The sequence below is a fragment of the Catharus ustulatus genome, chromosome 23, assembly GCF_009819885.2.
Source record: "Catharus ustulatus isolate bCatUst1 chromosome 23, bCatUst1.pri.v2, whole genome shotgun sequence".
NCBI classification, from domain to species: Eukaryota; Metazoa; Chordata; class Aves; order Passeriformes; family Turdidae; genus Catharus; species Catharus ustulatus.
Genome location: NC_046243.1, coordinates 1,111,149 through 1,126,714, shown reverse-complemented (window position 1 = coordinate 1,126,714; position 15,566 = coordinate 1,111,149). Strand labels below are relative to the sequence as shown.

Sequence of the window (15,566 nt, the reverse complement as noted above, 5' to 3'; positions counted from 1 at the left end):
AGGGACAGGGATGGGACAGTCACAGGGGACAGGGATGGGACAGGGATGGCATTGGAGGGGGGACAGGGATGATCTCAGGGGACAGAAAAAGCATCGGGGAGGGGCAGGGACAATGACGAGGGACACGGGTGGACAATCACGGGGGGAGGACGGGGATGCTGGCAGGGACAGCGACACTGGTGGGGGACAGGGATGAGCAGAGGGGACAGGGACGATGATGGAGCACAGGGACGGTGATGGCGGCGGGTGACAGGACAGGGACGGGGGACAGGGATCGACACGACACGGGTGGGCACACGGGGGGCCAGCAGCCGAGGGGCACAGGGGGGCACAGGGGGACAGCGGCACGTGACCGGCGCGTGACTGCCACGTGACCGGCAAATCTCGCGTGAGAAAATCTCGCGTGCAAAATCTCGCGTGAGAAAATCTCGCGTGCAAAATCTCGCGTGGAAAAATCTCGCGTGGAAAAACACGCGTGAAAAAATCTCGCGTGGAAAAATCTCGCGTGGAAAAAACACGCGTGGAAAAACACGCGTGGAAAAAAACTCGCGTGGAAAAAACACGCGTGGAAAAATCTCGCGTGGAAAAAACACGCGTGGAAAAAACACGCGTGGAAAAAACTCGCGTGGAAAAACACGCGTGGAAAAAACACGCGTGGAAAATACACGCGTGGAAAAAACACGCGTGGAAAAATCTCGCGTGGAAAAAACACGCGTGGAAAAATCTCGCGTGGAAAAAACACGCGTGGAAAAAAACTCGCGTGAAAAAATCTCGCGACCGGCACGCGACCGCCACGCGACCGCCACGCGACTGCCACGCGACCCGCACGCGACTGCCACGCGACCGGCACGCGACCGGCACGCGACCGGCACGCGACCGGCACGCGACCCGCACGCGACTGCCACGCGACCCACACGCGACCGGCACGCGACCGCCACGCGACTGCCACGCGACCGCCACGCGACCCGCACGCGACTGCCACGCGACCGGCACGCGACCGGCACGCGACCCGCACGCGACCGGCACGCGACCCGCACGCGACCGGCACGCGACCGGCACGCGACCGGCACGCGACCCGCACGCGACCGGCACGCGACCCGCACGCGACCCGCACGCGACCGGCACGCGACCCGCACGCGACTGCCACGCGACTGCCACGCGACCGGCACGCGACCGGCACGCGCCCGCCACGCGACCGCCACGCGACTGCCACGCGACTGGCACGCGACCGGCACGCGACCGCCACGCGACTGGCACGCGACCAGCACGCGACCGGGGTCCCGCCCCCCCCCCCCCCCCGCCCCGCTCCGTTCGGTCCCGCAGGATCCGGGCCAGCTCCGCCGCCGCTGCCCACGCGGGGACACCGCGGGCGGGTGACCGCGTGCAGGTCGTTGTCCCCCGGGGTGCTCGGGCTGGACCGGGGCCGCTGCGGCGACGAGGTTGCGACAGCGACACGGTGCGGGACACCCCTGGGTGACAGCGACAGGGACAGGGATGGGACAGCCGGTCCCACAGCAGAGCGGCTGTGACATCTCGAGAGGCGGGGTCTATCGCGATATCAACCAATAGCCCGCCAGAATGGGTCCCCATCCCCTGTCCCTGTCCCCATCCCTGTTCGGTCACACACGTCTCCTCTCCCCCACCTCAAACCCAGCCCGATTTGAGACACAATTTGTGTTTATTCACCAACACCCCCAAACCCAGCAGCCCCCCAGGGCCGGGCAGGGGGTCTGGGAGGGGCAGGACCCCCTTGGGGACCCTCTCTGTCCCTTTGGGGTGTCACACGTTGATCCCCATCAGGTTCACCGGGCGTCCCCCGTAGCGTTTGGAGATGTCGGCCTCGATCTGCAACGACACCGGGGTCAGAGTTTGGGGGGCACCACGGGGGTCTGGGGGATTTTTTGGGGTCCCTCACCAGTTTCTGGAGCTCCTTGGTGCTGTCCTGCAGCTGCTGCAGTTTGGGCTCCAGCGCCGCCTGCTCGGCCAGCGCCCGGCGCCGCTGCTGGGCCAGCGCGTCCCTCTTGGCCACCAGCAGCTCGGCCTGGAGCAGCTTCTGCCGCAGCAGCGCCGACACCCGCTCCACGTACCTGCGACATGGGGACAGCGTGGGACACGGGGACAGCGGGGACACACGGCGTGGGGACAGCGGGGACAGCGAGGTGACACTGTGTGACATGGGGACAGCGGGGACAGCGGGGTCACAGTGTGGGACATGGGGACAGCGTGGGACACGGGGACAGCGGGGTCACAGTGTGGGACATGGGGACAGCAGGGACAGCAGGGTCACACAGCGTGGGGACCGCGGGGTGACACTGTGTGACATGGGGACAGCGGGGACAGCATGGTCACACGGCGTGGGGATAGCGGGGACAGTGTGGTCACAGTGCGTGGGGACAGCAGGGTGACACTGTGTGACACGGGGACAGTGGGGACAGCGGGGTCACAGTGCGTGACACGGGGACAGCGGGGACAGTGGGGACACACTGTGTGACACGGGGACAGCAGGGACAGCGGGGTCACAGTGCGTGGGGACAACGGGGACAGAGGGGACAACGGGGACACACTGTGTGACACAGGGACAGCGGGGACAGCAGGGACAGCAGGGACACACTGATGGTGTGGGGACAGTGGGGTCACACTGTGTGACATGGGGACAGTGGGGACAGCGGGGCCACACTGAATAGTGTGGGGACATCAGGGGTCACACTGCATGGCATGGGGTCACCTGAGTCACCTCTGCGTGGCCTGGGGTCACCTGGTGACACTGTGTGGCATGGGGACAGCTGGGGTCTTTTAGGGCTATTTTAGGGTTATTTTAGGGGCTGTTTTGGGGTCATTTTAGGGCTGTTTTAGGGCTATTCCAGGATTATTTCAGGGCTGTTTTAGGATTATTTTATGGTTATTTAAGGGCTGGTTTAGGGCTATTCTAGGTTTATTTCAGGGTTATTTTGGGGCTATTTTAGGGTTATTTTAGGGTCATTTTGGGGTTATTTTAGGGTTATTTTAGGGTTATTTTGGGGCTATTTTAGGGTCGTTTTAGGGCTGTTTTAGGGCTATTCTAGGATTATTTTGGGGCTATTCCAGGGTTATTTTAGGGTCATTTTAGGGCTATTCTAGGGCTATTCAAGGGTTATTTTAAGGCTGTTTTAGGGTTATTTCAGGGTAATTTTAGGGCTATTCTAGGGCTATTCAAGGGTTATTTTAAGGCTGTTTTAGGGTTATTTCAGGGTAATTTTAGGGCTGTTTTAGGGCTATTCCAAGGCTATTTTAGGAGCTGGTTTAGGTGTTTTTCAGAGCTGTTTTGGCTCAGTTTGGGGCACCTGGGCGAGGCGAGGATCATGCACAGGTGCTGCACGCTGGGGGAGCAGAGCTGGGCCAGCAGCTCCCGCACCGTGGCCAGCTGGGCCCGCAGCCGCTCGCTGCTCTGGCCCTGCAGCACGGCCGGGGCCAGCTGCAGCTGGCTCATGGCCACCACATCGGCCTCGTCCTCCATCTCCAGCAGCCGCTGCGCCAGGAACAGCTCCAGCTGCGGGGACAGGGCAGGGTCACCGCCAGGGCCACCTCAGTGCAGGGCCAGGGCCACCTTGTCCCCCCTGGTGGCCACTCCGTCACCCTGGTGGCCATTCCATCCTCCTGGTGGCCATTCCATCCTCCTGGTGGCCACTTCATCCTCCTGGTGGCCACTCCGTCCCCCTGGTGGCCACTCCCGTCCCCCTGGTGGCCACTCCGTCCTCCTGGTGGCCACTCCCGTCCCCCTGGTGGTCACTCCGTCACCCTGGTGGCCACTCCAACCCCCTGGTGGCCATTCCATCCCCCTGGTGGCCACTCCATCCTCCTGGTGGCCACTCCATCCTCCTGGTGGCCACTCCGTCCCTCTGGTGGCCATTCTGTCCCTCTGGTGGCCATTCTGTCCCCCTAGTGGCTACCCCATCCCCCTGGTGGCCACTCCATCCTCCTGGTGGCCACTCCGTCACCCTGGTGGCCACCTGCGTCCCCTTGGTGGCCATTATGTCCTCCTGGTGGCCACTCCGTCACCCTGGTGGCCACCTGCGTCCCCTTGGTGGCCATTATGTCCTCCTGGTGGCCACTCCATCCTCCTGGTGGCCACTCCATCCCCCTGGTGGCCATTCCGTCCCCCTGGTGGCCACCCCGTCCTCCTGGTGGCTGTTCCATCCCCCTGGTGGCCATTCCGTCACCCTGGTGGCCACTCCGTCACCCTGGTGGCCACCCCGTCCCCCTGGTGGCCATTCTGTCCCCCTGGTGGTCACCTCCATCAGCTCGTCCAGGAATTGGTTCCGAGTCTCGGCGTTCTCCAGCAGGGTCAGCGCGTCCGAGCCGCGGGCCACGTCCTCGGGGGCTGGGGGGGACAGGACAGGGGGTGGGACACCCAAAGGCAGCTCAGTGTCACCCCAGGGTACCCAAAAAAGCTCTGGGCAGAGCCTAAAAATCCTGGTCAGAGCCCAAAAAGCCTTGGTCAGAGCCCAAAACCCTGCCCAGCACTCAAAAATCCTGGTCAGAGTCCAAAAATCCTGATTAGCACCCAAAAATCCTGGTCAGAGTCCAAAAATCCTGATTAGCACCCAAAAATCCTGGTCAGAGTCCAAAAATCCTGATTAGCACCCAAAAATCCTGGTCAGAGCCCAAAATCTCTGCCTGGCACCCAAAATCCCTGCCCAGCACCCAAAAATCCTGGTCAGAACCCAAAATCCCTGCCCAGCACCCAAAAATCCTGCCCAGCACCCAAAAACCCTGCCCAGCACCCAAAGAACTCTACCCAGCACCCAAAATCCCACCCCAAATCCCTCTGGGGTGTCCAGGGGTACTGGAGGATGAAAGGGATGGGACCCCAAACTTCAGCTCAGCATCACCCCAGGGCACCCAAAAATCCCTGCCCAGCACCCAAAAATCCTGCCCAGCACCCAAAAATCCTGCCCAGCACCCAAAAATCCTGCCCAGCACCCAAAAAACTCTGCCCAGCACCCCAACCCCACGGTCTGCCCCACCCCAAACCCCTCTGGGGTGTCCAGGGGCTCTGGGAAGTGGAAATTTGGGATCCCCCCAGCCCTGCTCACCCTCAGTGCCAGCCTCCAGCACGGTGATTGTCCCCTCCTGTCCCCCTCCATCGCCCCAGTCGATGCCATCGTCCCCCTGAGGAGCAAAGGGTGGCACTGGGTGACATCAGGGGGGATTTGGGGACACGGGGACACCCTGGGGGTGTCACAAACCTGGGGACTGGGCTCTGCTGTGATTGTCCCCTTCTCTCCATCGCCCCAATCGATGCCATCGTCCCCCTGAGGGACAAAAGGTGACAAAAGGTGACATGAGATGACAAAAGGGGGACTTGGGGACACAGGAACATTGCCCCAGTCAATGCCACCATCCCCCTGAGGTACAAAAGGTGACACAGGGAGGATTTGGGGACACAGGGACATGCCGGGGATGTCACCCACCTGAGGACTGGGCTCTGCTGTGACTGTCCCCTTCTCTCCATCGCCCCAATCGATGCCATCGTCCCCCTGAGGGACAAAAGGTGACAAAAAATGATATAGGCAGGATTTGGGGACACAGGGACATCACCCCAGTTGATGCCATTGTCCCCTTGAGGTACAAAGGGTGACACATGGAGGATTTGGGGACATGGGGACATTACTCCAGTTGATGCCATTGTCCCCTTGAGGTACAAGGAGTGACACAGGGGGACACAGGGTGACACAGGGGGGATTTGGGGACACAGGGACATTACTCCAGTTGATGCCATCGTCCCCCTGAGGTACAAGGAGTGACACAGGGTGACACAGGGACATCACCCCAGTTGACACCATTGTCCCCCTGACGTACAAAGGGTGACCCAGGGGGATCTGGGGACACGGGCACACCGGGGATGTCACCCACCTGCGGACTGGGCTCCACCGTGATGCCCCAGTCGATGTCCCCGCCCCGGGGCGGCTCCTCGGGGAAATCGCCCCAATCGATCTGCGGGAAACGAGCCCCAACCCCCCCCATGAGCCAAACAGCCCAGCAGGGCCACCCGGTGTCCCCGCGTGTCCCCTCCCCCGTGGACCCACCGTGTCCTCGGGGGGCGGCTCCGGTGCCTGGCGCAGCTCCGGGCGCTGCAGCAGCCGCGGCTCCCGGCCCGTGCGCCAGCGGAACACTGAGCAGTTCCCGTGCACAGCAACGAGCCGCAGCAGCGGCAGCACCGCCGCGCCGGGACTGCCACACGGGAGGGACGGGACATCAGGGGTGGGGACAGCGGGGATGGGGACAGAGGGGATGGGGACAGCGGGGATAGGGACAGCGGGGATGGGGACATGAGGGATGGGGACAGCGGGGATGGGGACAGCGGGGATGGATGGGGACATCAGGGATGGGGACATCGGGGATGGGGACAGAAGGGATGGGGACATCAGGGATGGGGACAGCAGGGATTGGGACAGAAGGGATGGGGACAGCGGGGATGGGGACATCAGGGATGGGGACAGCGGGGATGGGGACAGCGGGGATGGGGACAACAGCGGGGATGGGGACAGCAGGGATGGATGGGGACAGCGGGGAGGGGGACAGCGGGGAGGGATGGGGACAGCGGGGATGAGGGCAGCGGGCACGGGGACAGCGGGGATGGGGACATCAGGAATGGATGGCGACATCAGCGATGGATGGGGACATCAGGGATGGGGACAGCGGGCACGGGGACATCAGGGATGGGGACATCATCGGGAATGGATGGGGACATCAGGGATGGGGACAGCGGGGATGGGGACATCAGGGATGGGGACATCAGGAATGGATGGGGACATCAGCGGGCACGGGGACATCAGGGATGGGGACATCATCGGGAATGGATGGGGACAGCGGGGATGGGACAGAGGGCATGGGGACAGCAGGGATGCGGACATCATCAGGAATGGATGGGGAGAGTGGGCATGGGGACATCAGGAATGGATGGGGACAGTGGGGACACGGGGACATTGGGGATGGATGGCGACATCAGCGGGCACGGTGACAGCGGGGGCATGGGAACATCGGGCATGGGGACATCGGGGGTGTGTGGGGACATTGACGGGGACGGGGACATCGGAGGTGCACAGGGACATTGGGCACGGTGACATCGGGCACAGGGGTGTCACCAGGGATGGGTGACATCGGGCATGGGGACATCGGGTATGGGGACACCTCAGCATCCCCAGCACCGGCGGTTTGGAGACACCAGGAGCTGTTTTGGGGTTGCTCTGGGGGAGCCGGGGCTGTTTCAGGGGAGGTGAGGGATGGCTTGGGGCGGTTTTGGGACAGTTTTGGTGCCAGGGCCGTGGGGCTGTCCCCACCTGTCACACACGAAGGCCACGCTGGCCTGGTACAGCTCGATGGCGTCCCCGAGGGCGCTGGCGCTGTCCCCAACGCGGGACAGCAGCGACGGCAGCGCCTGCACCTGAGCCAGCAGCTCCTGGCGCACGTCCTCGCCCTGGGGACACCGAGGGGACACCTGGGGACACCCTGGGACACTTGGGGACACTGGTCCCAGTGTGACCCCTCGGGGGTCTGCTTTGGGATCTGTTTGGGGCTATTTTGGGGCTCTCCCATCCCCATTCCATCTCTCCCATCCCCATTTTAGTCTCTCCCAGTCCCATTTTTGGCTCTCCCATCTCATCCCACGCCATCCCATTGATCCCATCCCATCCCATCCCATTGATCCCATCCCATCCCATCCCATCCCATCCCATCCCATCCCATCCCATCCCCACTCCATCTCTCCCATCCCCATTTTAGGCTCTCCCATCCCCATCCTCATCCCATCCCCATTCCATCTTTCCCATCCCCATTCCATCTCTCCCATCCCATCCCCATTTTAGGCTCTCCCATCCCCATCCCATCTCTCCCATCCCCATTCCATCTCTCCCAGTCCCATTCCATCTCTCCCAGTCCCATTCCAACTCTCCCATCCCCATTTTTGGCTCTCCCACCCCCATCCCAGTCTCATTCCATCTCTCCCACCCCCATTCCATCTCTCCCATCCCCATCCCATCCCCATTCCAGCTCTCCCAGTCCCATTTTTGGCTCTCCCATCTCATCCCATGCCATCCCATTGATCCCATCCCTTTGATCCCATCCCATCCCATCCCCATCCTCATCCCATCCCCATTCCAGCTCTCCCACCCCCATCCCATCCCCATTTTGGGCTCTCCCATCCCCAGCCCAGTCTCATTCCATCTCTCCCAGTCCCATTCCATCTCTCCCACCCCCATTCCATCTTTCCCATCCCCATTCCAGCTCTCCCAGTCCCATTTTAGGCTCTCCCATCCCCATCCCAGCTCTCCCACCCCCAGCCCAGTCTCATTCCATCTCTCCCATCCCCATTCCATCTCTCCCATCCCCATTCCAGCTCTCCCAGTCCCATTTTTGGCTCTCCCATCCCATCCCATCCCATCCCATCCCATTGATCCCATCCCATCCCATCCCATCCCATCCCATCCCATCCCATTGATCCCATCCCATTCCATCCCATCCCATCCCATTGATCCCATCCCATCCCATCCCATCCCATTGATCCCATCCCATCCCATCCCCATCCCATCCCATCCCATCCCATTGATCCCATCCCGTCCCATCCCATCTCCATCCCATCTCTCCCATCCCCATCCCATCCCCATTTTAGTTTCCCCCACCCCGTCCCACCCCCGGCACTCACGGCGATGCCGTACTGCCGGCAGGATCCCAGGTAGCGCTCCCGGAGCTCGCTGGCCCTGACCTGGCACTCGTCCTCGCGCCGCGCCAGCTCCTGCTGGGCCTGCAGCCCCCGGGCCAGCTGCCGCCGCAGCGCCGGCGCCTCGTAGCTGACACTGCGGCTCAGCAGGCTGCACAGCTCGGCTGGGGGACAGCAGGGTCACCCCGGGGCTCAGGGGGTCACCCCGGGGTCCCAGGCACCCCAGGGGGCTCAGGGGGTCCCAGGCATCACAGGCACCCCAGGGGGCTCATCCCACTGGGATCTGGTGTTCCCATAAACCTTGGGCTTTAAATCCTGTCCCATCCCAGTTTGGGAATGAATTCCACTTTAAATCCTGTCCCATTCCAGTTTGGGAATGAATTCCACTTTAAATCCTGTCCCATCCCAGTTTGGGGAATGAATTCCACTTTAAATCCTGTCCCAGCAGTTTGGGAACTGAATTCCATTTTAAATCCTGTCCCATTCCAGTTTGGGAACTGAATTCCACTTTAAATCCTGTCCCATCCCAGTTGGGGAATGAATTCCACTTTAAATCCTGTCCCATCCCAGTCTGGGAACTGAATTCCACTTTAAATCCTGTCCCATTCCAGTTTGGGAACTGAATCCCACTTTAAATCCTGTCCCATTCCAGTTTGGGAACTGAATTCCATTTTAAATCCTGCCCCATTCCAGTTTGGGAACTGAATTCCATTTTAAATCCTGTCCCATTCCAGTCTGGGAAATTAATTCACCCACCCAGGCGGTTCTTTGGGACACCTCAGAGAATTCCCATTCCCATTGCCATTCCCATCCCTATTCCCCATTTCCCAATCCCATTCCCATCTCATTCCCATTTCCCATTTCCCATTATTCCCATTCCCACTCCCCCCTCACCCAGGTAAGCGTTCTCCTTCTCGTAGAGGGACACGATCTCCTGCCAGTCCTGGGGACCAACAACAGGGTCAGGAGGAGGAAGAGGAGGAAGAAGAGGAAGAGGAGAAGGAAGAGAAAGAGGAGGATGAAAAGAAAGAGGAGGAAAAAGAGAAAGAGGATGAAGAGGGGGAAGGGAAGGGAAGGGAAGGGAAGGGAAGGGAAGGGAAGGGAAGGGAAGGGAAGGGAAGGGAAGGGAAGGGAAGGGAAGGGAAGGGAAGGGAAGGGAAGGGAAGGGAAGGGAAGGGAAGGGAAGGGAAGGGAAGGGAAGGGAAGGGAAGGGAAGGGAAGGGAAGGGAAGGGAAGGGAAGGGAAGGGAAGGGAAGGGAAGGGAAGGAGGAAGAGGAGGGCGCTCCCACCTTCATCCTCTGTGAGGAGTAGCGCCCAAAGAGGTTCTTGGTGGAGGCCTCGGTGCCCTTGAGGATCTCCACGATGCGCAGGCAGTGGAAGTAGTGCAGGACTGGGGGAGCAGCAGCGGGGTCACAGGAGGGGCTGGGGGACCCCGGGGGGTTTGGGGGATCCCTGAGAGGTTCTCGGGGCTTCCTGGGGGGTTTTAGGGGGTCCCCAGGAGTTTTGGGGATCCCTGGGGGGTTTAGGGGATCCCAGAAGGCTTTAAGGGATATCCCCAGGAGAGTTTTGAAGGTCCCTGGGGGGTTTTAGGGGATCTCTGTGAGGTTTTAGGGGATGCCCAGGAGGTTTTGGGGGGTTCTTGAGCTGCCACCACCCCTTGGTGAACAAATCTCAGGTGTGATCCCTCTACCCCAAATCCCGACTTTCCGGGGGGTGGGAAATCCATTCCCAAATCCCCAAACCCCAATCCCCACACCCCAGTCCCGCTCACAGGAGCCCTGGAGCAGCTCTCGGATCTCGGGGTGCTCGGGCATGTCCTGCAGGGCCGCCTGGATCCGCTCCCGCACCTGCTGCACCTGAGCCTGCCAGCGCCGGCCGCAGTGCCGCCGGTCCTGCAGCCAGTCTGGGACAGGACAGGGACATGGGGACATGGGGACATGGGACAGCCAGTCTGGGGACACGGGGACATGGGGACATGGGGACAGGGACAGCCAGTCGGGGACAGGGACATGGGGACAGGGACACAGGGACCTGGGCTGGGAACATCCCTGAGCTATGGGGACACGGGCACAGCAGAGGGACATTGGCTGGGGACACCCCCTGGATCTGGGGACATGGGGGACAAACACTGGGAAGAATTCCCGAGTCTTTTCCAAAACCCTGGGAGGAATTCCCAGTTCTGGTGGGAAAAGGAGGGATTTGGAATTCCCGGATTTCCCGCCAGCTGGATGAGAAGGGAGGGGGTCAAATACGGGAATAAATTCCCGAATTCTTCCCCGGTTTGGAGGGAAAGGGGGATGGGATAACCGGGATAAATCCCGGTTCTTTCCCGGTTTGGAGGGAAAGGGGGATTGGGATAATCGGGATAAATCCCGGTTCTTTCCCGGTTTGGAGGGAAAGGGGGATTGGGATAATCGGGATAAATCCCGGTTCATTCCCCGGTTTGGAGGGAAAGGGGGATGGGATAACCGGGATAAATCCCGGTTCATTCCCCGGTTTGGAGGGAAAGGGGAGCCGGGAGAGGCCAGACCCGGGGACTCGTTCCCGTACCCATGAGTTTGCTGGTCTGGATGTCGATGGGAACATTCTGGTAGTCCTGGGGAGCGACCTGGGGGAGGACAAGGACACGGTAGGAGCGGGGCTGCCGCTACCGGGACCGGCACCGGGACCGGCACCGGGAGCGGAGCGGGGCTGGGACCCTCCGCTCCAGCGCCAGGCCTGGGCTGTCCTCGCTCCAGGACCCTTCCCTGATCCCGGTCCCGGTTCCGATCCCTGTCCCTGTCCCTTCCCCGGTCCCATTCCCGGTCCCGGTCCCGATCCCTGTCCCTGTCCCTTCCCCGATCCCGGTCCCGGTCCCGGTCCCGTTCCCCACCTGCATCTTTTCCGTCCCCGCCTCTCCACTTCCGCCTTTCCCACCCCAGCCAATCACCTGCCTCAGCGCCCGCGCCTCGGCCAATCAAAACGCGCTCCTGCCCTCTAACCAATCAGATGGCGGCGGTGCGGAGGCAGCGCCACGTGCCGGCATTCCGATTGGCTAAGGGAGAAAAGGGCGGGGTCAGAATGGACCAATGGGAGCGAGCGGTGGGAGTTTGGGGGGTCCCAATTCCGGTCCTGGTCCCGATCCTGGTTCTAAACCGGGTCCCAATACCGGTCCTGGTCCTGATTCTAAACCGGGTACCAATCCTGGTCCCCATTCCGCTCCCGATCTCGGTTCTAAACCGGGTACCAATTCCGGTCCCGGTTCCAAAACCGGACCGAATCCCGATCATGGTCCCAGTTCCGATCCCGGTTCTAAACCTGGTCCCAATCCCGGTCCCGGTCCCGATCCTGGTTCTAAACCGGGTCCCAATCCCGGTCCTGGTCCCGGTTCTAAACCAGGTTCCAATCCCGCTCCCAATCCCAATCCCGGTTCTAAACCGGGTACAAATCTCAGTTCTGGTTCTAAACCTGGTCCCAATCCCGGTCCCGATTTCGGTTCTACACCGGGTACCAATCCCAATCCCGGTCCCGGTTCCAAAACGGGTCCCAGTCCCGGTCCTGATCCCAATTCCGCCTTAGTCGCAGTCCTGGTCTCAGACCCGGCCCCAAGGTGCCGCAGCACCGAGCCAGGATCCCGGGATTCCCCCCCGGCCGTCCCGCGGGGCTCCCCGGAGGTTCCAACCAGATCCCGGCCCTGCGGGGATCCCCGGATCCCCCCCGATCCCTCAGGGATCCCCAGCATCCCCCAGAGTAGATCCCAGATCCCTCCGGGAACTCCAGGTGCTCCCAGAGCAGATCCCAGATTCCTTGGGAACCACCTGGTGCTCCCAGCACAGAGCCAGGATCCCTCTGGGACGCTCAGCCGCCACCCCAAAAGGAACCCAAATCCCTTGGGGACCCCTGGGAGGGGTCCTGGAGCAGACCCCAGATCCCTCGGGGAACTTCAGGTGCTCCCAGAGCAGATCCCAGATCCCTCGGGGAACTCCAGGTGCTCCCAGAGCAGATCCCAGATCCCAGCACAGAGCCAGGATCCTGCTGGGATCCCAGAGCAGATCCCAGGACCCTCAGACACCACTGGACAGACCCAGGATCCCCCTGGAACCCTCAGCAGCCACCCCAAAAGGAACCCCAATCCCTTGGGAGGGATCCTGGAGCAGATCCCAGATCCCTCAGGCACCGACAATCCCCTACAGAGCCAGGATCCCTCGGGATCATCCCCCTGGATCCACTCGGGGGGAGCAGCTCCATCCCCCCGCGAGGGTCCCGCGGTGTCCCCGTGTCCCGGCGGGGCTGGGGTGTCCCCACCGTGGGGACACGGTGCCGCAATTCCTCCGTCCCCGGTGCCCGACCCCCGAGGCCACCGCGCCCGGGGCGTTGTCACGGCCGGTCCGCGGCGGTGACAGCCACCTAGGGCCACCTAGAGCCACCCGAGGCCACCCAGGGCCACCCGCCCGGGGCTGGCACCGCTCCCTGTCATGAATATTCAGCACCGCCCGGCCCGGCCCCGCAGTTCGCTCCGGCGGGAGGGGTTTGGGAACGGGTTCACCTTGACGGGAACACCGGGACAGCGACAGGTGAGCGGCACCTGCCCGCGCTGCCCCCCCGGGACACCCCGGGATAACCCCGGGACACCCCCGGGACATCCCCGGGACATCCCCAGGACACCTGAGACACCCCCGGGACACTCTCGGGACACCCCCGGGACCACCGGAGGAGGCAGGAGCAGGTACCGGGATGGGATGTGGGGACCTTGGGGACACTCTGGGGACACCGCCAGGGATGGTCCCACCTGTCTGTGGCACTGGGGACACAGGGGCCACCAGCGGGGTGGTGACCGCAATCTCTGTGTCCTTGTCCCCATGTCCCAGAGGGAAAAGGGGATTTTTTTTATCCCCCCACAAAACATCGAGGAGGGGTCGCTGGTGGCTGAGCGCCACTGGGGACACGGGTGGGGACAGGGATGGGGACACGGAGCTGTGCTGGATCTCGGGATGGCATCAGCGCCTCGGGAATCCCCTCCGTGCCCGAGGCTCGGGATCCGCCTTCCCTCGGTTCCTGCCCCGGAGCCACGCTCGGCTCCGGAGCCTCCCCGGGACCTTCCCAAGCCCCCGCAGCGCTCCCGGCCGGTCCCACCGGGGACAGGAGAGCCCCGAGCCCGGGCCGGGCAGGTGGGGACCCCCCGGTGCCACCTCCCCGGTGCCACCTGCGCCCCAGTTCCTGTTCCTGTTTGCTCAGCGCTCTCCCTCCCTGCCCGGCCGCTACACGTGGCTGATAAGGGCAGAGCTCCCTGCGCTGCCAGAGCCTTTTCCCGGCTTTCCTCGGGAATTCCCGACCCGCCGAACATCCACCCCCTGCATCCATCCCACCACGAGCATCCCATGGCGGGGAGGAATCGCCGCCTTCCTCCTCCAACCCCGGGAGGGTCCAGAGAATTCCAGGAGGGATCAACATTCCCAAATCGCCTTCCAGGATGGCCGACGGGCACGGCTGGTGGAAGCTGACGTTCCTGAGGAAGCGCCAGGCAGCGCCCACGGTGCTGTACGAGAGCCCCGACGGGCACGGGGCACCGGGAGGGGACAGCGCGGAGGGGACGGGACCGGAGGGGACCCCCGGCTACGCCGCCCGCTTGGAGAAGATCGTGGATAAGAACACCAAGGGCAAACACGTCAAGGTTTCGCATTCCGGCCGTTTCAAGGAGAAGAAGAAAGTGAGGGCGACGCTGGCCGAGCATCCCAACCTGTGCGGGGCCGGAGAGCTGGAGGAGAAGTGAGCCCGGCGAACTCAGGGTGGAATTTATCTGGGGGATAATCCCGGAGCTCGCAGGACTGACCCCGGGGCCGGTGATCCCCGTCCCTGCCGCTCCCCAGCGCTGACTGGTTCGTACTGGGATGAGGACACTCCCCCCACGGCCCGCCTGGCTCTGTCCCAGCGCAGTCCCAACCCCTTCCTCCTGTCATTTTGGTCACTTTTTGTGTCCAAATCCCCTCCTCCCGTCACTTTTTGTGTCCCAATCCCCTCCTTCCATCACTTTTTGCTCACTTTTTGTGCCCCAATCCCCTCCTCCCGTCACTTTTTGTGCCTCAATCCCCTCCTCCCATCACTTTTTGGTCACTTTTTGTGCCTCAATCCCCTCCTCCCATCACTTTTGGTCACTTTTTGTGCCTCAATCCCCTCCTCCTGTCACTTTTTATGTCTCAATCCCCTCCTCCCATCACTTTTTGTGCCTCAATCCCCTCCTCCTGTCACTTTTTGGTCACTTTTTGTGCCTTAATCCCCTCCTCCAGTAATTTTGGTTCACTTTTTGTGCCCCAATCCCCTCCTCCCATCACTTTTTGGTCACTTTTTGTGCCTCAATCCCGAGTCACCTCCGAGAGGGGATGCGACACTTTCCTGTCCCGAGGGAAGGACCCTGCGGGGACAAATCCATCCCCGTGGGGACCTCGGAGCGCTCCCAGGAGGAGCCGAATTCCGCAGGGAATCGCTGGGGAGCTCCCCCCGAGGCTCCTGGTGCTTGCTGCTAATTAACTGTGGTTAATAAACCGAGCTGGGAGCGGAGGCAGCTCCGGGAGAGCCCCGCGGATCCCGAAATCCGGCAGGGAAGGGTGGGAAAAATCTGGATCCCTCTGGGATCTCTCTGGGAGTCATCGCGGGTAATTCCTGACCCCGAGGGACACTCGGGGCTGGCCTGAGCCATTCCTGACCCCCTGGACAAGGGGACACTCGGGGCTGGACAGAGCCCTCTGTGACCCCCTGGACAAGGGGACACTCGGGACTGGACAGAGCCTGGAGCCCTCCCTGGACAAGGGGACACTCGGGGCTGGACAAAGCCATTCCTGACCCTCTGGACAAGGGGACACTCGGGGCTGGACAGAGCCATTCCTGACCCTCTGGA

The 15,566-nt window shown here is 62.2% G+C and overlaps 2 protein-coding genes across 5 annotated transcripts; one reads left to right on the top strand and one right to left on the bottom strand.

Annotated features, from left to right (window-relative positions):
- Window positions 1-1,659: 1,659 nt before the first annotated feature.
- On the bottom strand, window positions 1,660-11,613 carry CDK5RAP3 (CDK5 regulatory subunit associated protein 3). Of its 4 annotated transcripts, none has more exons than XM_033079279.1 (16): window positions 11,568-11,613; window positions 11,246-11,303; window positions 10,467-10,598; window positions 9,985-10,085; window positions 9,590-9,638; window positions 8,681-8,859; window positions 7,320-7,456; window positions 6,066-6,210; window positions 5,893-5,973; window positions 5,451-5,516; window positions 5,226-5,291; window positions 5,073-5,148; window positions 4,269-4,357; window positions 3,321-3,526; window positions 1,916-2,087; window positions 1,660-1,845 (listed from the first exon to the last, which is right to left on the bottom strand). In XM_033079279.1, the coding sequence occupies exons 1-16, from the start codon at window positions 11,571-11,573 to the stop codon at window positions 1,780-1,782; spliced, it is 1,629 nt and encodes a 542-aa protein (XP_032935170.1). In that variant the 5' UTR covers window positions 11,574-11,613; the 3' UTR covers window positions 1,660-1,779. The 4 variants fall into 4 exon arrangements, with proteins under 4 accessions (XP_032935170.1, XP_032935172.1, XP_032935173.1 ...); XM_033079281.1 differs by having other exon boundaries at window positions 11,246-11,291; window positions 11,568-11,602; XM_033079282.1 differs by lacking the exon at window positions 5,451-5,516.
- A 2,531-nt stretch (window positions 11,614-14,144) lies between these two features.
- Window positions 14,145-14,444, top strand: PRR15L (proline rich 15 like). The gene has a single exon (XM_033078698.1). The coding sequence runs from the start codon at window positions 14,145-14,147 to the stop codon at window positions 14,442-14,444; it is 300 nt and encodes a 99-aa protein (XP_032934589.1).
- The last annotated feature ends 1,122 nt before the right edge of the window (window positions 14,445-15,566 follow it).